Source organism: Papaver somniferum, unplaced genomic scaffold, assembly GCF_003573695.1.
Source record: "Papaver somniferum cultivar HN1 unplaced genomic scaffold, ASM357369v1 unplaced-scaffold_10, whole genome shotgun sequence".
Classification (NCBI taxonomy): Eukaryota; Viridiplantae; Streptophyta; class Magnoliopsida; order Ranunculales; family Papaveraceae; genus Papaver; species Papaver somniferum.
In genome coordinates, this window is record NW_020618825.1 from 10304432 (window position 1) to 10326263 (window position 21832).

Consider the following 21832-nt stretch of genomic DNA (forward strand, 5'->3'; position numbering starts at 1 on the left):
TAAATTAAAATACGGGCCGAAAATGAAGTGATGGTTAAAAAAATTCAATGAAGAAGATGAAGGTGACTATTGATGGATGAATATAACTGCTCTCTGAAGAAGACAACTGTTTATGTTAAAAGATAACATGGTGTAATATATTTGGCCACGGTTTTTGTCTTTAAAAAAGAAAAAAAAAATGATCTTTCAAAATTTAATTCAATCGAATGGGGTAAAATTTAATTCGAACGAATCGGTTGACTGCAAGGAGGCCTCTATATGATGAGTTTTTGCAACTTTCCTGTAGCTGGTTTCATATTATCTAAAAAAAATTGGTCAAATTAGAAGAGTATTATTACAAGAAACTAGTTGGAAGCCTAACAAGCTAAGCTCCAATAGCATACTACTACATTAATTGAACGGGTTACCGTGCTAACCTGTTGTTCGTTTTTTCCGGAATTTATTAGTAATCTAACATCTAAAACTCCCGAATTACATTTATGGTCCGTATATTTGATCAAAGAACTTCTAATTGCTCTTCGAATGATTCAAATAAAAATAATCGAAAAACTGAGTAATTAGAAGTTCTTTGATCAAATGATTAGAAGTTCTTTGATCAAGGAACAATTAGAAGTACTTGTCTTTCACAATGGAAGTACTTGTCTACCTTGGAAATTTTTAAAATAATCGATTTAAATTTTAAGAAAATGCAAGAACGTGCATCTACCTTGGAAGTACTTGTCTTTCACATCCTCAATCAAAAGATGATATAGGGTCGGGAAACATACAGTGGGTCTCGTGTTCAATGGAGTTAAGTAGGCTATAAGATCAACAAGTTTTGTTTTGTCCATGAGTTGTTAGAAAAGAACAGACCAGTTTGCAGCCCATGTATCTAAAATCCTAGTTTTTTTTTTTTTTTTTTTAAGAAACACACCATGGCATTAACAAAGAACGGAATTACAAACATCCGACAGGTACTCTTTCCTCAACAAAGAGTTCAAAAAGGGAGGAAAAGAGAACCAAAGACCCTTAAGACTATAAATCCTAACTCGACGTGCAAGTCGATCCGCTAGACGATTGTTCAGACGCTTTACATACATAATTTAAAAAAAAAATAGACTTGGATAATAAACTCCTACATTGTTCTAGAAGATCCCCGTTATGCCATTCTATACTACGGATGACACCATTAACAAAATGCACCAATTGGAGACAGTCACTAACGAAAACAATTTTGGAGAGATTCATCTCTTCTGCCCAAGAGATCGCCAAAATTAGAACAGCAGCTTCAGCACCTACCGCTTCTGAATCAATCCAAAGTCAGCTCTCGAACTTCTTACATTCCCTGCGCAGTCACACCAGATGACACCCAAACCCATGTTAAACTCTTTAAAGGAACCATAAACAAACATTATATGATCCACTTCAGACGAAAGGATCTTGATGTCACTAAAATTAACAGTAGAACTACATTGAGGAGCAATATATGAGTTAATCATTCTCTTAGTACTCATAATAGCCCGAGGAAAGTCAATCGAGATATGTCTGAAGAAAACATCACACCTCAACTTCCAAATACACCACATTACAATAGCTCCAAGGCCAAGAAAATTTATAAGGAGAAGCAGTAAGATCAGAACTATGCCAATACAGAAATAAATCATTAATCCATTCCAAATCAGTAGAGATAAGATGTTGCAGTGAAATTCCAAACCAAATATGAGCAGGAACTGGACATTCTATAAAAAGATGCATAACATATTCTTCATGATTCAGACAAAGGGGACACAGAACATCCACATCCTGATTATACAATTGAATCAAAGTATTTACAGGTAACAGATAAGCAAATATTTTCCACACAAAAAACTTGATCTTCGTTAGACAATCAATACCCCAAACTTTCCTCCAAAAACCAGACTCATCAGAAGAAACTATATCATTCACAAAAATCTTATAGGATGATTTAACTGTAAAGTTACCACTTTTTGTATGTGCCCACATTAAAGAATCATTTTGACTATGATTTAACCTAATCGTTCTAATCCTAGTAACAATATCTTGAGAGAACAAAGTAGACAACAGATTCACATCCCAGAAGTTAGTATGAGTTTTAAAAAAATCGTTAACTAAAGTGTAATTATATCGACTAGGATGAGAAGAAGATGGGGGAGTACCCATACCTGGAATCCAAACTGCATCCAAATGTTGGTAGTAGCACCATTACAAATTTTAATAACAAAGTTAGCCTTAATAAATTTTAAGCTATTAATAATACCCTTTCATATCCAGGAGGAAGAATCAGTAGCCTTATCAATTTCCAACAAATTTTGATTGGGAAAATATTTATCCTTAAGAAAGGAGGATAGTAATAAATTTGGATTTTTCAAAATTCTCCACCCAAGTTTACAAATGAAGACTCTATTAATGGCATGAGTATTTCTAATAGCTAAACCACCCGACAATTTGGATTTACCTAGATCACCCCAAGAACGAAATAAGAATCATGTTTAGGATTTCTTTTAGACCACCATAAAGTTCTCTGAATAACATCTATTTTAGAAGTGACAGTCTTAGGAAGAGGAAAACAAGCCATATGATAGATTTCTAAGGAAGATAACACATGCTTAGTGACTACTGTTCTACCAGCAATATTAAGATTAGTTTTCTTAGTTGAGTTTAACCTAGAATAAAAGCTTTCAATGAGAAATTTGAAATATTTTGTTTTATCTTTGCCTATAAACAACGGTGTACCTAAATATTTTTCAGAACTACTGAGAAACTTCATTCTAAGAGTTTTAGATAAGATTTGATATTCCTATGGTGCATTTTTCCACTAGTAATGAATCCCGATTTATCTAAATTAATCGCCTGACCTGAAGTTTTAGAAAATACATTAATAATCTTGATAATATTTCTAGCATAAGTAACAGAAGCTTTAGAAAACAACATAGAGTCATCTGCGAAAAATAAGTGAGAAATAGAAGGACTTTTTTTCTTAAATTTGAAACCCTGAATCACATTTTGCTCTTCAGCTTTCAAAAGCAATTGAGAGAGAACTTCCATACACATAATGAAAACATAGGGTGAAATACAATCACCATGCCTAATACCCCTAGTAGGCAGAAAAGTCTCTCCCGGCGAAACATTAACCAAAACAGAATAAGAGACCGTACTAATACACTGATATATCATTTGACACCAAGCTTCTGAAAAACCAAGTTTCTTAAAAACAGAAATAATAAAAGACCATTCTAGCCTATAGAAAGCTGTTGAAAGGTCCAACTTTATAGCACTATGACCTTTTTTGGCAATTTTCTTTTTCATTTTAAAAGCATGAAGAATTTCATGGGTAATGATAATATTATCATGAATCTGCCTATTGGCTATAAATGCCGACTGAAAAGGAGATATCAAAGAATCTAAAATTGGTTTAAAACGATTGGTCAATATCTTGGAGATGATTTTGTACACAGAATTAGATAAGCTAATAGGTCTGAAGTCATGTGGGGATGAAGCATTCTTGATCTTAGGGATTAAAGTTATAAAAGTATAATTAGACTGTTTAAGAAGAAACTTATTTTTGAAGAAACTCTGCACATGAGAGATGACTTCACCCTTAACAGTGTCCCAGTTGTCCTTATAGAATCCAGCTGGGAAACCATCGGGCCCCGAAGAACTCCAAGGAGCCAAAGTATTCACAGTATCCTCAATTTCCTTTATTGACGGAATATCAGTTAAAGAAGAATTCAAATCTTCAGAGATAATAGGACTAACATACTTCAGGGATTCTTCAATGTCAATATTACTAGGATTGGAGGAGGTGATTTTTTTTTAAATGCTTAGTGAGCAAATCAGAAACTTGATCTCTGTTTTCTAACCAATTACCTTGGTCATCCTTAATTGTGTGAATAGTGTTATACATATTTCTAAGTTTCACCGTATTATGGAAATAGTGGGTATTCCTATCATATTGTGTTAAGTATTTTATCCGAGATTTCTGTTCATAAAAAGAATGCTCAATTTCATACCAATAGTCCAATTAATTGGAATAGTTAAGGATAAACCCACCAATCTGAGGAGAATAAGGTAAATCTTGAAGCCTTTCTAAATCTGAGTTCAGTCTACCTATAGTTGATTTGATATGACCAAAAGAGTTGATGTTCCACTTGATTAAATCCAATCCGACATTATTGAGTTTATTAACAACCACAAAGCTAGGGGAACCTCTTTCACCTTTTTAGACCAAGAATAATGTAAAACATCTTTGAACTCAGGATTTAGTTACCAACATCTAAAGAACTTATAAGGAATATTGTAATGTTTTTCAAAATGAAAACATTTAACCAAAATCGTACTGTGATCAGAGTATATACGGCCCAAGTTTGTGACCCTAGTTTGAGGAAGAATCGACACCCATCTGTCATTCATAAAGGCCCTATCCAACTTCTCAAAATTAAATCAGATGGATTTTTAAATCTTCTATTACACCAAGTAAAAGGATTTCCAAAAGAAAAAACTTCATGCATATTCATCTTAATGAGGTTTTCTTTATTAAAATTTGGAGGAAAGGATTTTTCCGGGTTACCGCCTTGTTTCTCTGAAGCATGTAAAACGAAGTTAAAGTCACCCACTAACAACCAAGGATTATTATTATTATCATCCATATTACTAAGAAAGTTCCTTTGATTCTTCATGCAAGATAAGTTTAAGGAGTTGTAGATAAAAGAGATAACATAATTCTTAAGAGAAGGCGTAATGTCGCATAAATATGAACCATATTTAGGGAACTACCAAGCACTTCAATATTTGATTTTTCAAAATATCTGAAAGCTAGACCACCCGACTTTCCTACCGCAGGGATTATATTCCAATAATCAAAAGATAAGTGATGAGTAAATTTTCTAACAGTGTCTTCATCAACCATTGTTTCTAAAAGACAAACACTATCAATTTTATACTTTCTAACAAGATTCAACAGATGACGTCATTTCTTATCTGAACAACAACCATTCATGTTCCAGCACAAGAACTTCATTATATAGGGATGAATTAAGGAATTCTGAATAAAATAAGGACTAAAGGACAAAATCAAAAAAGCAGGTAGACAATACACCAAAACACGCGAGTTACCAAAGAACAGGAACAAAATATAACAGTAGAACACAAGAACAACAGGCAATGGAAAGAAACAACCTATAATACTTGAAAAATATAAAAAACGAGGAGAGGTTTAACAAGAAAACTTACAGGGTCATGAGCCAATGAAAGATCCGCATCCATAGAGTCAGATTCCATCATCATGAGATCAATTTCTTTTTCAAACTCCTCATCAGTAACCACAGGATCAGGAGGAAGTGTGGATAAAGGGGCTGGTTCAAGCACTAGTTCATCCTTAATGTCCTCATTCTGATCAGCATTGGAAGCAAAACTAGTATCCTGATTTGCATGTAAAAAGACTTCAGATGAGTAATTCATTTCTGAGGCAGAATTGAAAATAAAGCCAGCTGAAGTAAAACAAGAAAGCGCATAATACGTGAAAGTAGAAGACCAAACCATGTTTACATCAGAACAACCCTGACTAGACGAAGATCCTAAACTTCCGGCATTGAAAGACATCTCCGAAGGTCCGAAGGCGGAGTAAAAGGGGCACAGAAGGAACATGGGGCCATCGGGAAGTAGGCATCATCGATAAAGAAGAAGAAGCTGCATTAGACCTTAAATAGACAGATTCAAAAGATGATCTGACCCTTTTTCCTTTACGATCATGTATAAGTCCATCAACATCAAAAGATAAAGTTTCAAAGGTAGAAGGAATGCCAGCAGCGTTCATAGGAGGTTGTGTCAGCATAACAGAGTTTGTTTGCGAAGAAGAAGGTTCTCTAATAGTTAAAGAAGCAAATCTAGGTTTACCAGAAGATAAAACAGGAACAGTTAAAGATGATCTATAGTTTCTGAGAGTTGTCGAGGGTTGTAGACTAAGAGAGAAGGCAGATGGTCTAGAATGCATATATGGATCAGCAATAGTAGTAGTTGCATATTTGGACTTCCCTGAATTAGAGCTTTCACCAACTTCAACACTTGACTGCACATTTGTAACAACCACATGAGTATCCCTAGGAGTAGGAGCAGGCAGAGCCCTGACAAAGATTCTCATTTGAATTTCCCTACATTTATCTTCATTATGATACATAATGAAACATTTCTTGCAGACAAGAAAAGGCAGCTTCGGGTAGAATGCAGTCATATAATAGGATCTCCTATTGGTGTTGATAACCACTTTCATAGTAAGAGGAGATTTAAGAGGCACCATCAATCTAGCTTCATAAATATTCCCTTCAGGAGAGTCTTCCGACACAAAAGAACCCAATTGATCTAAGACTTCTCTAGCCTTCCCTTTGTTAACCAAATCAGAATGACTTGGAATTTGAACTGGCATCAAAGTGTTTTCCCAAACCAAATCAAAAATGGATTCCAACTCCCTTAATGGTTGGACTGCAAACAGCTGACCAAACAGAAGAGTAGGCCTAGCAAGGAATGCAATATCTCTATCCTGACTTTTCTTAAACATAACAACAAAGAGGTTTTGAATACCCATTCCCTGAACATAAGGTTTGGAAAGTTTGAAGTCTGGAGCATTGATAGTCCAGATTCTTTTGAGATGATGTTTAACTGAAGTCTTATGATAATTCCTAGTATCATCACAGAGAAGTGCAGCAAAACGATATGGGAATTCTTCAACATCCTGATCAAAATCAAGAACGCTCACTTGAGAAGTAGGCAAAGCCATTGAAAAACTACTAAATGAATACTGGCAGACAAGCATGGAAAATGATAAGGCTGAGCGCAGAGGAGCAAAGGAGATGAAGAATATAAAGGGAAAGCCAAACTAATGAACTAGAATACACTGATGTTGTTAATGACATAGCATGCTTGCAGTAATGACATTGACAACACATTATTTTAGGAATGACAATTAAAAATAAAAAAATCAACAGACCGAGCAATATATTCTACATACTCAGAAGATCAAAGAGCATCAGAGAGAACAACAAGAGCAATGCCAAGTGTAGAAAAGTCTCTGAAATAACCACCCATCATCAATACTAGCATTAGTTCCCTACTAATAACTACTTAACAACTTTAAATTAAAAATTTCTATGTCAGTACAACTTTTTATGGAATTTGACAGTAATTACATTTCAACAAGCAACCAACAGAGATTAAAGCCAAATCACTCTATTAACCCTTCAATCAGAGACTATCATAATGAGAATATACCATCACCATCACCTTCTAAGATCATTTCCAAGATAAACTTCACAGAGAATAAACATTTTGAAATAGAATCAAATCAAATCCCTACTCAAGGTAGGATCTCAGACCCCCAGAAATACTCAATTTGACAGATGCATAGCTTTATCCATATCATATTCCAAATCTAAAGTCTGATATTAAGACCATTCATGAAGAAAAGGATGAACCATACCCAAATTCAGATTAAGAGTTGTCTTCTCAAGTATTTGTTGATAATAGAGAATCTCATGATGATACCTCTGGACCTCTATGTTCGCACCTTCATTAGCTCATGATCTAAATATGAAACAGAAAGAAAAGATTGGAATAAGTTAATACAGGTTTCCGAAAGAGTTCAATCAAGGATACAATACTATTAATTGTATTCGAAAATCATTTTAGAAAGAGAATCAAAAGTCTATAGTCAGAAATTGAAAAAATTAGGGTTAGTACAAAACTAAAATAAACTTCAATACATAAATCTGATGAAACTATAAGATGAAAATAGAAAATCAAATAGTTGGAAATCAAGAGTATAGCATGAAATTAAAGAAGATTTGAAGAAATAGATATTAAATCTCAACAGAATTCGTCGAATATTTGATGATTGACAAAGTCAGCGTCGCATGACTAATAGCCCCAAAACCTCTTCGATGTGTATACACTGATCTGAACGTCTATCTAAAATCCTAGTTACCAAACTGAAAAACATTAATGGCATAATCTATATAATGAGGCTTTTTTTTTGATGGAATGAGGAGCATAAAAGCCCCAAACTCGTTGATAATAAAATATATAATTATATAACCTGGCTAAATTGGGGCCCATGGATTTCTTCATCCACCCCGTAGAGAATGATAAGGGGTGTCTAAGTTTGATGAAACAACCATTTTACTCTCTATGAAATTTTAATACTACCAATTTATCCTCATTAAATCTTAGTAACAAAAAAAAAAACTAAATCCAATCAGAATCATTTCCATTTCCATCAAAATTAAGAATTCAAAATCAAACGAAAACATTGTCGATAATCAACAAATTCACTAAAATAGGTAATTTTTCGTTTTAGCTCGAATCAGGTACTTTTCTATTAACCCAATCTACTAGAGTAGGTTTCAATAACATGTAATCACTCAAACAATCCAATTCTTTTAAAGCAAAGTTTTTTCGGTTTATAATAATCGTTCTACGTCAATGCACTTGTAAACAAATTTCATTTAGAAACGGTTGTTGTTTATGCCCAGAAAGACCGATTGTCCTGAATGGACATTCTGGTTGGAGGAAATTGAACCAGAATCGGTTTACGTTAAGGCCCACATAGGCCGATTCTGGTATGGAAGAGATAATTATTTTTCTGTGTTTTTTTTTTGTTAGAATCGGATTACATGAGCATTTTTATAAACCACTTCCTGTTGTGCAATGTCAGGAATCGGTTTTTATATATGTATCGTGTAAACCGATTCTGGTTAACCCATTTTTTTTCCAGTTAATACTTGATCATAAAATGAATATGAAATCATACTCGATTTCATTTCGATTACAAATGAAAATTAAAATAGCTACGTATGATTTTACCCGATTTGAAAACGAGTATAATTTATACTCGAATTGAAAACGAGTATAACATCTTAAGCGATCTGAGATTGAGTATGAAGTCATAACCATTCGTATAGAATGAATTTTAATTTTATTTGATGTTTAACAACACATAATTCACAGATAAAAAATAAAAACTTTACCAACAATCCGTTTATGTTCATGCCTATATATACCGATTCTGGATAATCGGTTGATTTTCATGTCCATATAAACCGAATCTGGGTAGAAGCAAGTTTCAAAAAATCTTTGTATGTTCTTGAGGTTACAATCGGTTGATACTAACGACAACATATACCGATTCTGAGTTGGTGTTCTTCAAAAAATTTCAAATTTTCAAACTTTTTCATGTTCAAATGATTCATTAACACAAGTTAATTTCACATCTAACACTATATTTTACCACTAATCACCCGAATTAATACTAATTAATCAAGAGAAATTAACCATTAAAAAAATAGTTGGTTAAGGGGTTTTCCATTTTACTTCAAAATGTCTTTTTTTGTCACGTAGTGATAGGCCTAAATTAATCTTGATAGGCCCCAATTTAACCAGGTTATATAATATTCAATTGTATCCATAAATTGGAATACATGATTAGTTTAACAATTTTGAACCGAAAAAAATCAAAATAAATAAATAAATAATTTGTACCAAATATATATTAACCGGGAATCGAAATCTTATAATAGTTTTTTATGATCTTGTTGGATACTGTTTAAAAAATGTAATGCTTCCATAAAAGAAGTAATATTCTGAAATTCCACATTGAATTCTGTAACCTCTGGTCATTATGTCCATAGATGGTTGAGAGAAAGATTGAAAAAAATCAAAGGCCTTCAAGGATGTATAATAAACCGTAATGGTACAAACTTGCCATACGTATCAAAAATAAAAACATACTACAATATCAATTGCTATAATTCAATTGTTTTATTTAAATATATATTACATAAATAATTTTACCCGGACCTTAAACTAAATTAAAATACGGGCGGTAAATGAAGTGATGGTTAAAAAAATTCAATGGAGAAGATGAAGGTGACTACTGATGGATGAATATAACTGCTCTTTGAAGAAGATAACTGTTTATGTTAAAAAATAACATGGTGTAATATATTTGGCCACGGTTTTTATCTTTAAAAAAGAAAAAAAAATGATCTTTAGAAATTTAATTCAATCGAATTGGGTAAAGTTTAATTCGAACTAATCGGTTGACTGCAAGGAGGCCTCTATATGATGAGTTTTTGCAACTTTTTTGTAGCTGGTTTCATATTATCTAAAAAAAAATTGATCAAGCTGGAAGAGTATTATTATTACAAGAAACTAGTTGGAAGCCCAACAAGCTAAGCTCCAATAGCATACTACTACATTAATTGAACAGGTTTCCGTGCTAACCTGTTGTTCATTTATTTCCGGAATTTATTAGTAATTTGACATTTAAAACTCCCCAATTATATTTATGCTCCGTACATTTGATCAAAGAACTTCTAATTGCTCTTCAAATGATTCAAATAAAAGTAATGGAAAAACTGTGGTGTACTCATTTTTATTTTTCAACTACATCCACTTCAATTGAATTAATTCATTTTTTCTTCCAAAACTGATTTTCTAATCGATCTAATCAGATGGATTTCGTCTACACTTGCTATAAATTAAAATTCAGAGCAACATTTGTTAGCAACGTTTATATTTGTTGCTAATATTTAGAACCGTCGCCAAATGTAAAAACATAATTAATTATGTTTGTTTAACAAGTTTGAATTTTTGGTCGGTCCCTACCTTGGAACGCTCTTCTAGTTCGGCTTATCGTACGGTCGACCTTGTATATGCTGACTTAGTTTCTGATCACGCTTTGCTCACCGTTTTTTCTTTTTTAAATTTCAGTTTCATCCCAATTCAATCAGAAAGGCAATTGATATTATTAGGATAAAGTATTGCAGTACCTCAAGTCGATCAACAGAACTTCAACTATACGCCGTATACGGTCTGAAGATGGGATTCAGCAAATCAAGTTCTCCAACTTCGAGATACACACGCAATTGAGAATTTAAGTTATCCTACCGTTATACTATATTATTTCCCTTATCATAACTTGAAGATAAGATAATAAAAATGGATGATTTAGAACTTCCAGCACACCGACTAGCTAGACACAATATTAAGAGATACAGATCATTAATAAATATTCATTAAAAATAGGAAACCACGTGATTTCGCACTGACGATCACATTTTTTGGTGTGGGTCTCATTGGACTCCGCTGCCCACCCCACAAAAACAGTATATTTGGGGTCCGTTTTCTTTTCTTCGTCTGTATATTTGGCGTCTCGGGTTGTTTAGAGTTTTTTTTTTGTTATATATTTGCTGAGACAGAACCCAGACCCTGTAACATGAAAGGTCCTATGCCCACAAACGATCGATATGTTTTTCTGGATAGCCTTTTCCCTTGCATTTGCAGCTCCGCTCCTACTCCTCGTACTCCTCCACAGTTGTTTTAGCACGAGAAACAATTCGAGACGGTTACCACCGGGTCCTCCAGGTTGGCCAATTATCGGAAACCTCTTAGATTTAGGCTATCACTATAAGGCGCCACACAAAAGATTGGTACAACTTCAAAAGAAATATGGTCCGGTTTTCATGATACGTATGGGGCTAGTAAATACACTGGTTATTGCTTCCGCAGATGCTGCTATGGAGTTATTCAAAAGCCATGATCAAGCCTTTTCCAATCGTTATCTAGGAGAAGTGCTAAAATCAACAGGTGATGAGTATGGTCCAACTCCGTTGTTGTCTCCACATGGACCAATCTGGCGAATGAATAGGAGACTATATGCAAACATCTTTTCTCATACGTCAATAAAGAATACTATGGGTAGACGAAGACAGTTTGTAGATCAGATAATACAATGGATATCGGTAGAAGAAAAGGAAGGTCGAAGTGTTGAAATAAAACACATCACTTCTGTTGCCTTAACCAATCTATTTGGAAATCTCTTCTTTTCTAAAGATTTTATGGATCTAAAATCGGCATCTGGAAATGAACTCTATCAATTGATTAAGGAGATTGGAGCTTTATCTACAAAGCCTAATGTAGCTGATTTCTTTCCGTGGTTACAAAAGCTAGATCCACAGAATTTGGCCAACAGAACGAGGAAGGCAGTCGATGCATTTCAAAATATTATTGATGAGTTTGCAAAGGAGCGAAAAAGCAGGGATGTTGCTACACGCAATAACGAGGAGAAGGATTTTTGGGATTTCTTGATGGATTTCGAAGGCAGTGGCAAAGATGAACCAAGGAAAATGTCAGACAGACACATTTATGCGTTTATAATGGTGAGTAAATTCATATATTTTGAATAATTGGATGGTATATAATCTGAAACGAATTTACTGTTGCACTTTTATTATAATTAATTAATTATTCAAGAATGCACAAAATACGTACAAACATAATCAATCTTACATACCGTTGCTAATATACTTTTCTAATTTTATTCAGGAAGCAATTAGCGGTGGAACCGACACAACAGTGTCTACCGTAGAATGGGTAATGACAGAAGTTGTTCGCAATCCAGAGGTAATGAGGAAGACCAAAGATGAGATTGCCCAAGTTGTTGGCTATAACAGAAAGATTGAAGAAAGTGATATTGGAAGTTTACCTTATCTTGGTGCTGTGATTAAAGAAGCAATGAGATTAAATCCAGTGGCTCCTTTACTAATTCCGCGAACTACTGTTAAAGACACTGAATTCATGGGGTATATTATACCTAAGGGCACGGCAGTGTTGGTTAATACTTGGGGCATTGGAAGGGATTCAGCTTCATGGGATAATCCATTCTCATTCAATCCAGATCGTTTCTTAGGAAATAATACTGATTACCGTGGAAGACATTCTCGGTTCTTACCGTTTGGAGCTGGAAGACGCATGTGTCCTGGCCTCCCAATGGTCCACCAAATTCTTCCCATGTTGGTTGGATCATTGCTCCAATCTTTCGATTGGACCCTTGAAAATGGCGTCGCTCCTGAATCCATAAACATGAATGGAAAAATAGAGATGTCATTGAAGAAGTCCACTCCTCTAAGAATAATACCAAGAGCATCGCCTCTTGCAGTGTGACATCTAATAAAATTATGATGCCAACCTTTTTCTTTTATTTTCATTGTTATCCTACAATTATGATGCAAAGTGGAAGTCCGATAAGTATCTTATAAGGATTTGTCAATTTTGTTTTACTGATTCTTTTTCATTTTTCATTATCTTAAGATTTATGGGTTGTTTGAAGTACTGGTTGTAAGTGCCTTAAAGAGGTGTAAACTCGACTGTGCCAACATGTTTATGGCATATCACCACGTGCTAAACCTTGGGTGGAATTTGTGCTTTGGATGGCCATTCAAGCGCATGTCCAGTATGAATGACAATAGTGTTAAGTTGAAATACATGGGAAATCGGGGCGCAAACTCTTAATCTATGCCTAGTGTTAGGGCTGTGCAATGTCATCCTGACGTGTGCATCTGTTTCTTTCTTTGTTCATGTTTCCTGAATTTTCCAATACGAGTCTCAACCTTAATAGTGTTCATCAATCTCTTCAGCTCATTGTGATCTTCATTAGCAGTTATATTATCTACAGATCCCTGTTCTTTCAAATCAATTTTAAAAACAGAAAAGCATTGCAAAAGGATACTAAATCCAACATAAACAAGTCCAAGTCCTACCCAAACATCCTTGATTTTAATACCAAACAGTTCATAAATTTGTACACTAAGAGTTTAAATTTTGCATTCAGCATTACATCCCAACTTTTTTAGCTAACAATTATTGAACATTGTAACATTCCTGCAAAAACCATAACAATTTCAAATTTCAAACACTGCAACCAGAAAACACCCCTGAATAACATCACTTTTTCACATCAACACCACCAGAAAGTTAAAAAAGCCGACCGATTTTACAACCACCAGAAAAAGAAGAAGCTTTACATCATCCACACCAACACATAAAAAGCAAGGAAAGGGAAAATTTACCAGAAAAACTGTTTTGTTAAAAACTTGTTGTTCGTTTTCAAGCTTTACGCAATGCCTGAAAAACTAGTTTTTCCTGGTAAACCTGAAGAGATTACAACCAATCATCTTCATCAGTGTCCAATCCTTTCTCTTCATAGTGCTCGCTGTCACTGTCAGATGATGCAGGACAAGTCCCACTGGAAGATGAAGCATCATTCCTATCTTCCTCATTTTCATCTTCGGAATCAAGCACATTCAAACTTACTTTCAATCTTTTTGATTCACCCTCATTCATGGTTCTTGATAAGATCTTGGGGTTGGCAATTTCATACTCAAACCGGCTCCTTAAATGCTTCTCATCATACACCATTCTTCCATGATTGTCCTCTTCTTGACCACCATAAGCATCTGAATCCAAATCAATGGTCTCCATCTCTCCCTCAGCCTCAAACCCATCAATTGACTTAGAATCACTTTCAGTTACACTTCCATACTTGGGTGCCTTTGCTTGTTTCTCCGCTTGCTTCTCCTCCCACTCTTCATCTTTTCTCTCTCGCCTCTCAAAATATTTTGGAAGTCATGCATCATACAATCTCTCAAGCCTTCTCTCTTCTCGTTCTCGTTCTCGAGCAGCCTTCTGTTCCTCCCTTTGTTGGACTTGAAGTTGCAACTGCCGATCGATCTTAGATCGCACATCCTCTTGTATCTTCTGTAACACTGCAATCCTCACTGAAGAAAGAAGAGCCTTGGCTTGTATATATTCTTGTGAATCTGGAGATGCAGCAGATGACGGCAGAGGAGACTCTTCAGGAACTCCCACAAACCCTGCACTCTGAGAAGACTTGCCTGCCATTTTTAGACTTTCTAAATTCTCCCTAAACCTTTCCTTTTCTGTTGATAAAAAGATAATTTTATGCTCTGAGTATGCTAATTACCCCCAAAAACCACCTTTTAAAGCCCTCATCATACTTATTCATTGTCATTTAAGGCGCTTGGTTAAGCGTCATGTCGCTTTGTTTACCACGCCTCTTCAAAGTCATGCGTCTAATTTTACCCATCCAATCACAATTACCCTATCAAGACCTATTTTCAACACCTAATCTTCATTAAGACCTTTACTTCCTTTGGATTTGCCATTAAGGGGGTATCTGGTGGATTACCAAACTTTGATATTTATCTTTGGGGTCTAATTAACACTTTATGTTTTATGTAGACTAGGAGATGGCAGCACCAGTTGGGAGGCTTCACCGCAACCTGGGGCATATTAGACAGAAACGTCTTTAGTCTATCCATCAAACCTAACCACCCAGCAAGAACAAAAAATCTTCCCCCCTTTCTACCATTATTACGTTTGGCAGTTTACATCATCACCTCAACGTCATCATGAATAATGACAAAAAAAATAAATACTCAAAAACCCATATCCATGTCACCTATCCTCAATCCGATCTGTCTCAAATGTTCTAGCAAGGTACTATTAGTCGCATCCTCTTGTGGCTCTCCTCCCATAATACTCACGTGAATACCTTGGTTCGAAGACAAACTCAAAATCATGGTAACGATAATGGCATTCCACATGTCAAACCTCTCGCCCAAAGCATAACTTGCAGCTTTCCTACAACAACCTTACACCAAAACTCTCCTAAAAGTTTCTCTGACTATGATCAACAACCTTCTCATTCATTTTTTAAGGTTAAAATTCAAAAGAAAACAAACCCCTCCTGCATTTCCCTCTTCCACATTACATGTTACCTTTATCAAAACAATATCAATAAGAGATTCTTCTCTATATCTCTTCATTTTATAATAGTTACTTGGAATTCCGATCTCAATCAAATAACATTCATATATACCCACTGCCTTTATACTATGGAAATTCCCTCTTCTTCTGAGAATCCCAAAACATGAATCTTGAAATTGAAACCATCTCAAACCAGATGTCTGAAAAATTAAATCTACCATCTTCTCTTACTAAACCAGTCTTCATTGATAAGAAAGTTTCCCTAGCAGAAGCTGATACTAACTGGAAATGGTGTATGGCAGGATATGTTTGTTGTGAAACTCTGATCCCAACCTCCTCTATCATATTTTATATCTGCAACAATTGTCCATTAGCTCAACACCCTACTGTCACTACCTTCAATGATCAGGGGAACAAAGTTCTCATCCGCTACTTATCAGAAGAGGATTTTAACAGAATCAATTCTCAGAAACCTTGGTTTGTCTGTGGTTACCTAATGGTGCTAAAAGTTGTACCAATTGAAGGCTGGCCACCAAATCACCAACTTTCTTTTGATAAAGAAATTATGTGGTTCATCTTGTGTAACATCCCCAATGAATGCATAGAGTTTGAAGATCTTAAGATTCTCACTCTAAATATGGGAGAACTCATAGAAGCTCAGAATCCGTTTGGTAAACATCCTCATAAGAAGAATGTTAAAGTCTACATTAGAATTCCAGTTCAGAAAGCTCTACCAACAGGCATTTCGCTTTTCACAACTGGTAGGAATGAATCTTTTCTTATTGAATGTAGACAAATCAGAGTTCCAAGATATTTCTGTACTTCCTGTCGCATCCTTGATCACAAAGATCAAAACTTCCCTGCTTGGAAACTAAAGCAAAAGAAGATTACAGATTTGGACTCTCGATGAAGTAATTACACTCTTCCGAGTGTTTCAAAGTTAATGATGCCTTCAGCATCGAAACAAGTAACTCCCACATATGCTAGCAACACTGACATCAATATGCAACATTCTGAGGTTATACCAGATACTCAAATGGGATCTACTGCTATTGAAGTAAGTTCCAAAGGCAAAACTGTTGCTGTTGATCAAAGAATGAAAAACACTTCTCAGAAAAGTTTATCAAACACTTTTCAAATGGGACCCTTTGTCAACAGATCCATTACCCTGATGATTTTTGATGTTGGACCTGTTCAAAAACACCCAACTCAGATGGAAAATGGCTTTCCAATTATCTTAAAAAAAGTTACAACTCAAAATGTTACTGTTGCTGCCTCAATTACTGGTTCTGAGTCTATTCCAAAGGGACCGATTCGCACTACCAACTCCTCAAGAAGATTCAAAACTTCTTCTATCCCAAATACCAGCTCTATAATCACCAGAGGAGCAGGAAATTAGGCCGAACAAGAAGATATAGAAAAACTCAAAAGAAAGATCAATCCAAGGTCTGACCTAAGAAAATGCACCAGATTTAATTTCAATGTTGCTATCCTTGAGGTTATCCCTGAAGAACAAACCTCTACTGAGCCTGATTATGCTCAACTGTGCACCCCAATTACCAATTTGGGTGAATTACCAGACATAGATCTCTCCACTTTCTCCCTCAATACCCAACCTATCTTATACTCCTTTGGTAGCTACAACGTTACTGCTGATAGCTCCCTAGGTAGCAATGATGTCCGCAACAATTCCCCTCTCAATGCTTCCGGTTCTAGTCTGAATTCCTCCCAAAGTTCTTCTCAAAATGGTGATGGTTCCAATGCTTCTCTTGGTGGTGGATCCGGCTCTAGTACTCAGGTAAATCCCATACCCAACCATCCTACTCATGATAATTCAAACCCTTCCTTTAACCTCTTCCATGTCAACAACATAAACTTAATAGCATGGAACCTTAGAGGATTTGGAAAAAAATTTGCAAAACAAAGAACTTAGTATGCTTTGTAGGAATGTTAATCCTGATATAAATTTCATTTCTGAGACTAAAATGGGGAAAGATATGGCAGCCAGAAAACTTAAAAACATGGGCTTCCCCTGCACTTGCAATGTTCCTAGTGTTGGTAGGAGTGGTGGTCTGGTTTTGGCCTGGAAAAAGAAATCCATCTGAATGTTGTTTCTTCCAGCTTGAGGGGCATCTATGTGACTTCAACTGACATTATCCATTCAAAAACTTGTCATATTCATTTTGTGTATGGTGAACCCAATAGTACCCTCAGACCCTCCTTCTGGGAACAACAGTGTCAACAAACTACTCCCCCATAGATGAGTCTGTCTTTGTCATTGGTGAGTTTAATACTATTTTAGGAACATAAGATAAGAATGGTGGTCTTGAAGTTAATGATTCTGATTTTGAACATCTAAGAAAAATTTTCTCTACTTTCAATTTACATGATCTTGGGTTTTCTGGCCCAAGATTCACTTGGTCCAATATGCAACAAGGTCCTGATTTAATTTTAGAAAGGCTAGATAGATGTTCTTTAAACCAAATTGCTGAGGACCTTTGTTCTATGTTAACAATCTTCCTAGAGATTCTTCTGATCATTTTCCCATGCATATAGGTTTTAATTATGAGGAAACTTGCATGCCTAGACCTTTTCATTTCATGGCTATGTGAATTGAGGATCCTACTTGCAGAGACATTATAGCTAACTCTTGGTATGTCAATGTTATAGGATCTCCAGCCTATAAACTAAAATCTAAGCTTCTTAGCGCTAAAAAAGGTCTTAGAGATTGGAACAAATCCTCTTTTGGTAATATTCAAACTGATATATCTACCATTAGAAAAGATTTTTTAGAGCTACAAATTTCTGATCCTACTGATTCTATTATTACTGCTAGACTTAAAACTATATTAGAGTACCTTTATACCTTGGAGGAACTCTACTGGAAAGATACGTCTAGAGAAGTATGGCTCATTGAAGGTGACAGAAACACACCTTATTTTCATAGAGTCACTCTTTTCAGGAGAAAGAGGAATGCTATCAGCTGGATCAAGGATTCCTCTAATGCTATCCTAACTCATAGAGATAGTATTTGGAATTCTTTCTTAGATTATTTCAAAAATCTTTACTCTTCCCAACCCCAACAATTCCAGGATGAAATTTTAAATGATCTGCCTGTTAAATTTTCTGCTGAGGATAATGATACTCTAAATCTACTCCCCGCTGTCGGGGAAATAAAAAATGTTGTTTTTCAAATGGGAGGTAAGAAAACCCCAGGACCAGATTGTTTTACAGGCTTATTTTACCAAAATCATTGGGATATTTTGGGTGAAGCTGTTGTTGATATGACCCAAACCTGCTTCAGAACAGGGCATATAGCTAAAGTCTTCAATCATACCAACATAGCTCTTATTCCCAAAGTTCCTCTAGCTGAATTAGTCAGTCAATACAAACCCCTAGGATTATGTAATTTCATTTACAAAATTCTTTCCAAAACTCTTGCTAACAGACTTAAACCCTTTATGAATAACATCATATCACAAAACCAAAGTGCCTTCATACCTAAAAGGAGTATTTCTGATAATATTCTCCTTGCTAATGAAGCCATATATTCTGTAAATCATAATGACAAAGTTGAGGGCACTGCTTCCATTAAACTTGATATGTCAAAAGCTTATGATAAATTGGAATGGTCCTTTCTAGAAAAAGTTTTGAGAAAAATGGATCTAGCTGAAAATTGGATTAAACTCATAAATCAGTGTGTTTCTACTATCTCCTATTCTGTTCTTTTAAATGGTAGTCCTACTGGTTTCTTTCAACCTGAGAGAGGTCTAAGGCAAGGGGATCCATTATCCCCTTACATATACATCATCTGTGTTGAGGATCTATCTTCTTACATAGATAGTCTCCAAAGAAATGAAACTCTTAAGGGTATCAAAATTTGTAAAAATGCTCCAGAAATGACTCATCTACTGTTTGCTGATGATTCTCTTCTTTTCTCTTCTGCTACTACTGAAAATTTTACTGTTATAAAAGGTTGTCTTCAAAAGTACTGCCTTGCCTCTAGGCAGGAAATTAATTTTGATAAATCTGATATTCTTTTTAGTAGGAAAATCCCTGAACATAGGAAAGCCCTTTTGGCTAATATTCTAGATATCCAAAGCAGAGATTTGGGTGAGAAGTACCTTGTTACTCCTACTATTTTAAAAGCTTCTAGAATCCAAACCTATATGGGCATCCTTCAGGCTATGGATGCTAGAATAACTGTTTGGCTTCACAAGCTCCTCTCTCAGGCTGCTAGAACCACTTTGGTGAAACATATTGGCCAAGCTATCCCCTTGTACCAGATGGGGGCTTTTCTCATCCCAAAGCACCTCTGCAGACAGATGAATGCCCATCTCTGCAAATTCTGGTGGGGAGAATCTCTTGACCCAAAAGATAGAAAGCTCCATTTTTTGGGTTAGGATACTCTGTGCTCCCCTAAATATGAAGGTGGTTTGGGCTTCAGAAAAGCTGAGCTGAATAATCTTGCCATGTTAGCTAGGAATGCTTGGAAAATTATTGAAAACCCTGATTGCATGTTGGCTAAGATTTTAAAAGTTAGATATTTCCCTAGGACTGATTTTCTGAATGCCAATTGTCCTGATAAATTCTCTTGGACCTGGAAATGCCTTCATGCTATAAAGGAGTTAATTAAACCCTTTTTTTCTTGGATTGTTGGGGACGGAAAGTTTATCGGCCCCTGGTGTGATAAATGGATTCCAAATTTGGGTTCTGGTACTCCCAACCCTCCCACCCCTCAGGACCCTAGCATAAAAGTTGATTACTTCATTGATAACCATACTATAACATTGAATGTTTCTAGACTCTTTACCCACTTTGATGATGCTTCTGCTAAGAATATCGTCACTATTCCCTTAAGCCAGCATTGCACTCCTAACAGGAGGGATTGGGACCTTTCGAAGAATGGTAAATTTTCTTTAAAATCCGCTTACTTGGGCCTCAGAGGAATTAATGCCTCTCCATGTAAGAATCTTTGGTTACATATCTGGAAGACTAGAGTTCCTCACAGAATTCAACTCTTCCTTTGGGAAGCTGCTAAAACTGCTCTTCCAGCTAGAACTGTCATTCATACCAGAATGCCCATGCATTCTGTTGAATGTCCAGATGCAAGGATCCTCATGAAAACATTATGCATACTTTGTTTATGTGTACTTTTGCTTCTAAGGTTTGGTCCTTGTTAAGTTTTTGCATAAACACTTCTTTCTTTACTCAAAATACTTTTCAGCAGTAGCTTACTTTCTGGCTTCTGGAGCAAAACTCTAGATTGCCTGATGATGCTCAACAGCTCTTTGTTGCTATCCTGTGGTTCCTTTGGACCAGTAGAAATAACTTGGTCTTTCGAAATGTGTCTGAAAATCATAAGTATGTCATAGAAAGAGCTAGGGAAATGCTCCTTACTAGGAAAAATACTTCTGTTGCTACCCTTTCATATCCCATAGCTCTAAATCACAAATGGATGCCTCCTTTGGTTGGTTGGATCAAATGTAACACTGATGGAGATTTTGATAACATCTATGGAGATAATGGTGTAGGATATGTGATGAGAAATTCTACTAGCAAAGCCTCTTTCTGTGCTGCCGTGGTTTTTGAAGTTTCGTCTGCAGAAGAAGCTGAAGCCAGAGCCATCTGGGGAGTGCTCAAGAAAGCAGTGGAACAGAAGATGACCCATATCATCATTCAAAGTGATGCTAAGAAGCTGGTGGAACAATTCTCTTTGGGCTCTTTTGATGGTGATTCTAGGACAAATGCCATATTGAAAGACATTCAGTTATTTGCCTCTAATTTAATAGCTTGTATCTTTAGTTTTCAACCTAGAATCTGTAATACCGTTGATCATGAGTTAGCTCAATGGGCTAAACGTAAGAAAACTTCTATGTACTGGTCTATGCTTCCTGCTTGGCTAGATCCAGCAGTTGAGGGAGACTATTAGCCTTGCTGAAGGCCTTTGCTTATTAAAAAAAAGAAAAAAAATACATGGGATATCAAATGGAAGGTTGGAATTACATCTAATATGCTCAGTTACGATGTCACGGTATTAATCACAATAATTCTTATTAGCCCACTTTTAAAACCCACGGTCAAACCCACCAGTGATGTGGCATTGACTTGTTGTTTAAGTGGATCTTAGAACATATCCTAGGTTTCGTTTCCTTTCTCGTCCGATCTATTTCTCCTCCCAGCCAAGCTTTAGTTTCTCCTTCTTTTTCTTTCTGAT

The 21832-nt window shown here is 35.6% G+C and overlaps 3 protein-coding genes and 1 long non-coding RNA gene across 4 annotated transcripts; 2 read left to right on the forward strand and 2 right to left on the reverse strand.

The window, feature by feature from the left end:
* Positions 1-910: 910 nt before the first annotated feature.
* Positions 911-7531, reverse strand: LOC113326590. Its single transcript, XR_003348409.1, has 3 exons — positions 7469-7531; positions 5230-5418; positions 911-1324 (listed from the first exon to the last, which is right to left on the reverse strand). It is a non-coding gene; the product is annotated as an uncharacterized LOC113326590 (long non-coding RNA).
* Positions 7532-11519: 3988 nt separating this feature from the next.
* LOC113326318 (cytochrome P450 76A2-like) lies at positions 11520-13028 on the forward strand. Its single transcript, XM_026574069.1, has 2 exons — positions 11520-12206; positions 12373-13028. Exons 1-2 carry the CDS (start codon positions 11520-11522, stop codon positions 12988-12990), a joined length of 1305 nt encoding a protein of 434 aa, XP_026429854.1. The 3' UTR covers positions 12991-13028.
* A 958-nt stretch (positions 13029-13986) lies between these two features.
* Positions 13987-14727, reverse strand: LOC113326319 (luc7-like protein 3). Its single transcript, XM_026574070.1, has 2 exons — positions 14477-14727; positions 13987-14431 (listed from the first exon to the last, which is right to left on the reverse strand). The coding sequence occupies exons 1-2, from the start codon at positions 14725-14727 to the stop codon at positions 13987-13989; spliced, it is 696 nt and encodes a 231-aa protein (XP_026429855.1).
* Positions 14728-16561: 1834 nt separating this feature from the next.
* On the forward strand, positions 16562-21547 carry LOC113326320. Its single transcript, XM_026574071.1, has 7 exons — positions 16562-16901; positions 17127-17413; positions 17499-17690; positions 17821-17896; positions 18286-19894; positions 20063-20782; positions 20881-21547. The coding sequence occupies exons 1-7, from the start codon at positions 16562-16564 to the stop codon at positions 21545-21547; spliced, it is 3891 nt and encodes a 1296-aa protein (XP_026429856.1).
* The last annotated feature ends 285 nt before the right edge of the window (positions 21548-21832 follow it).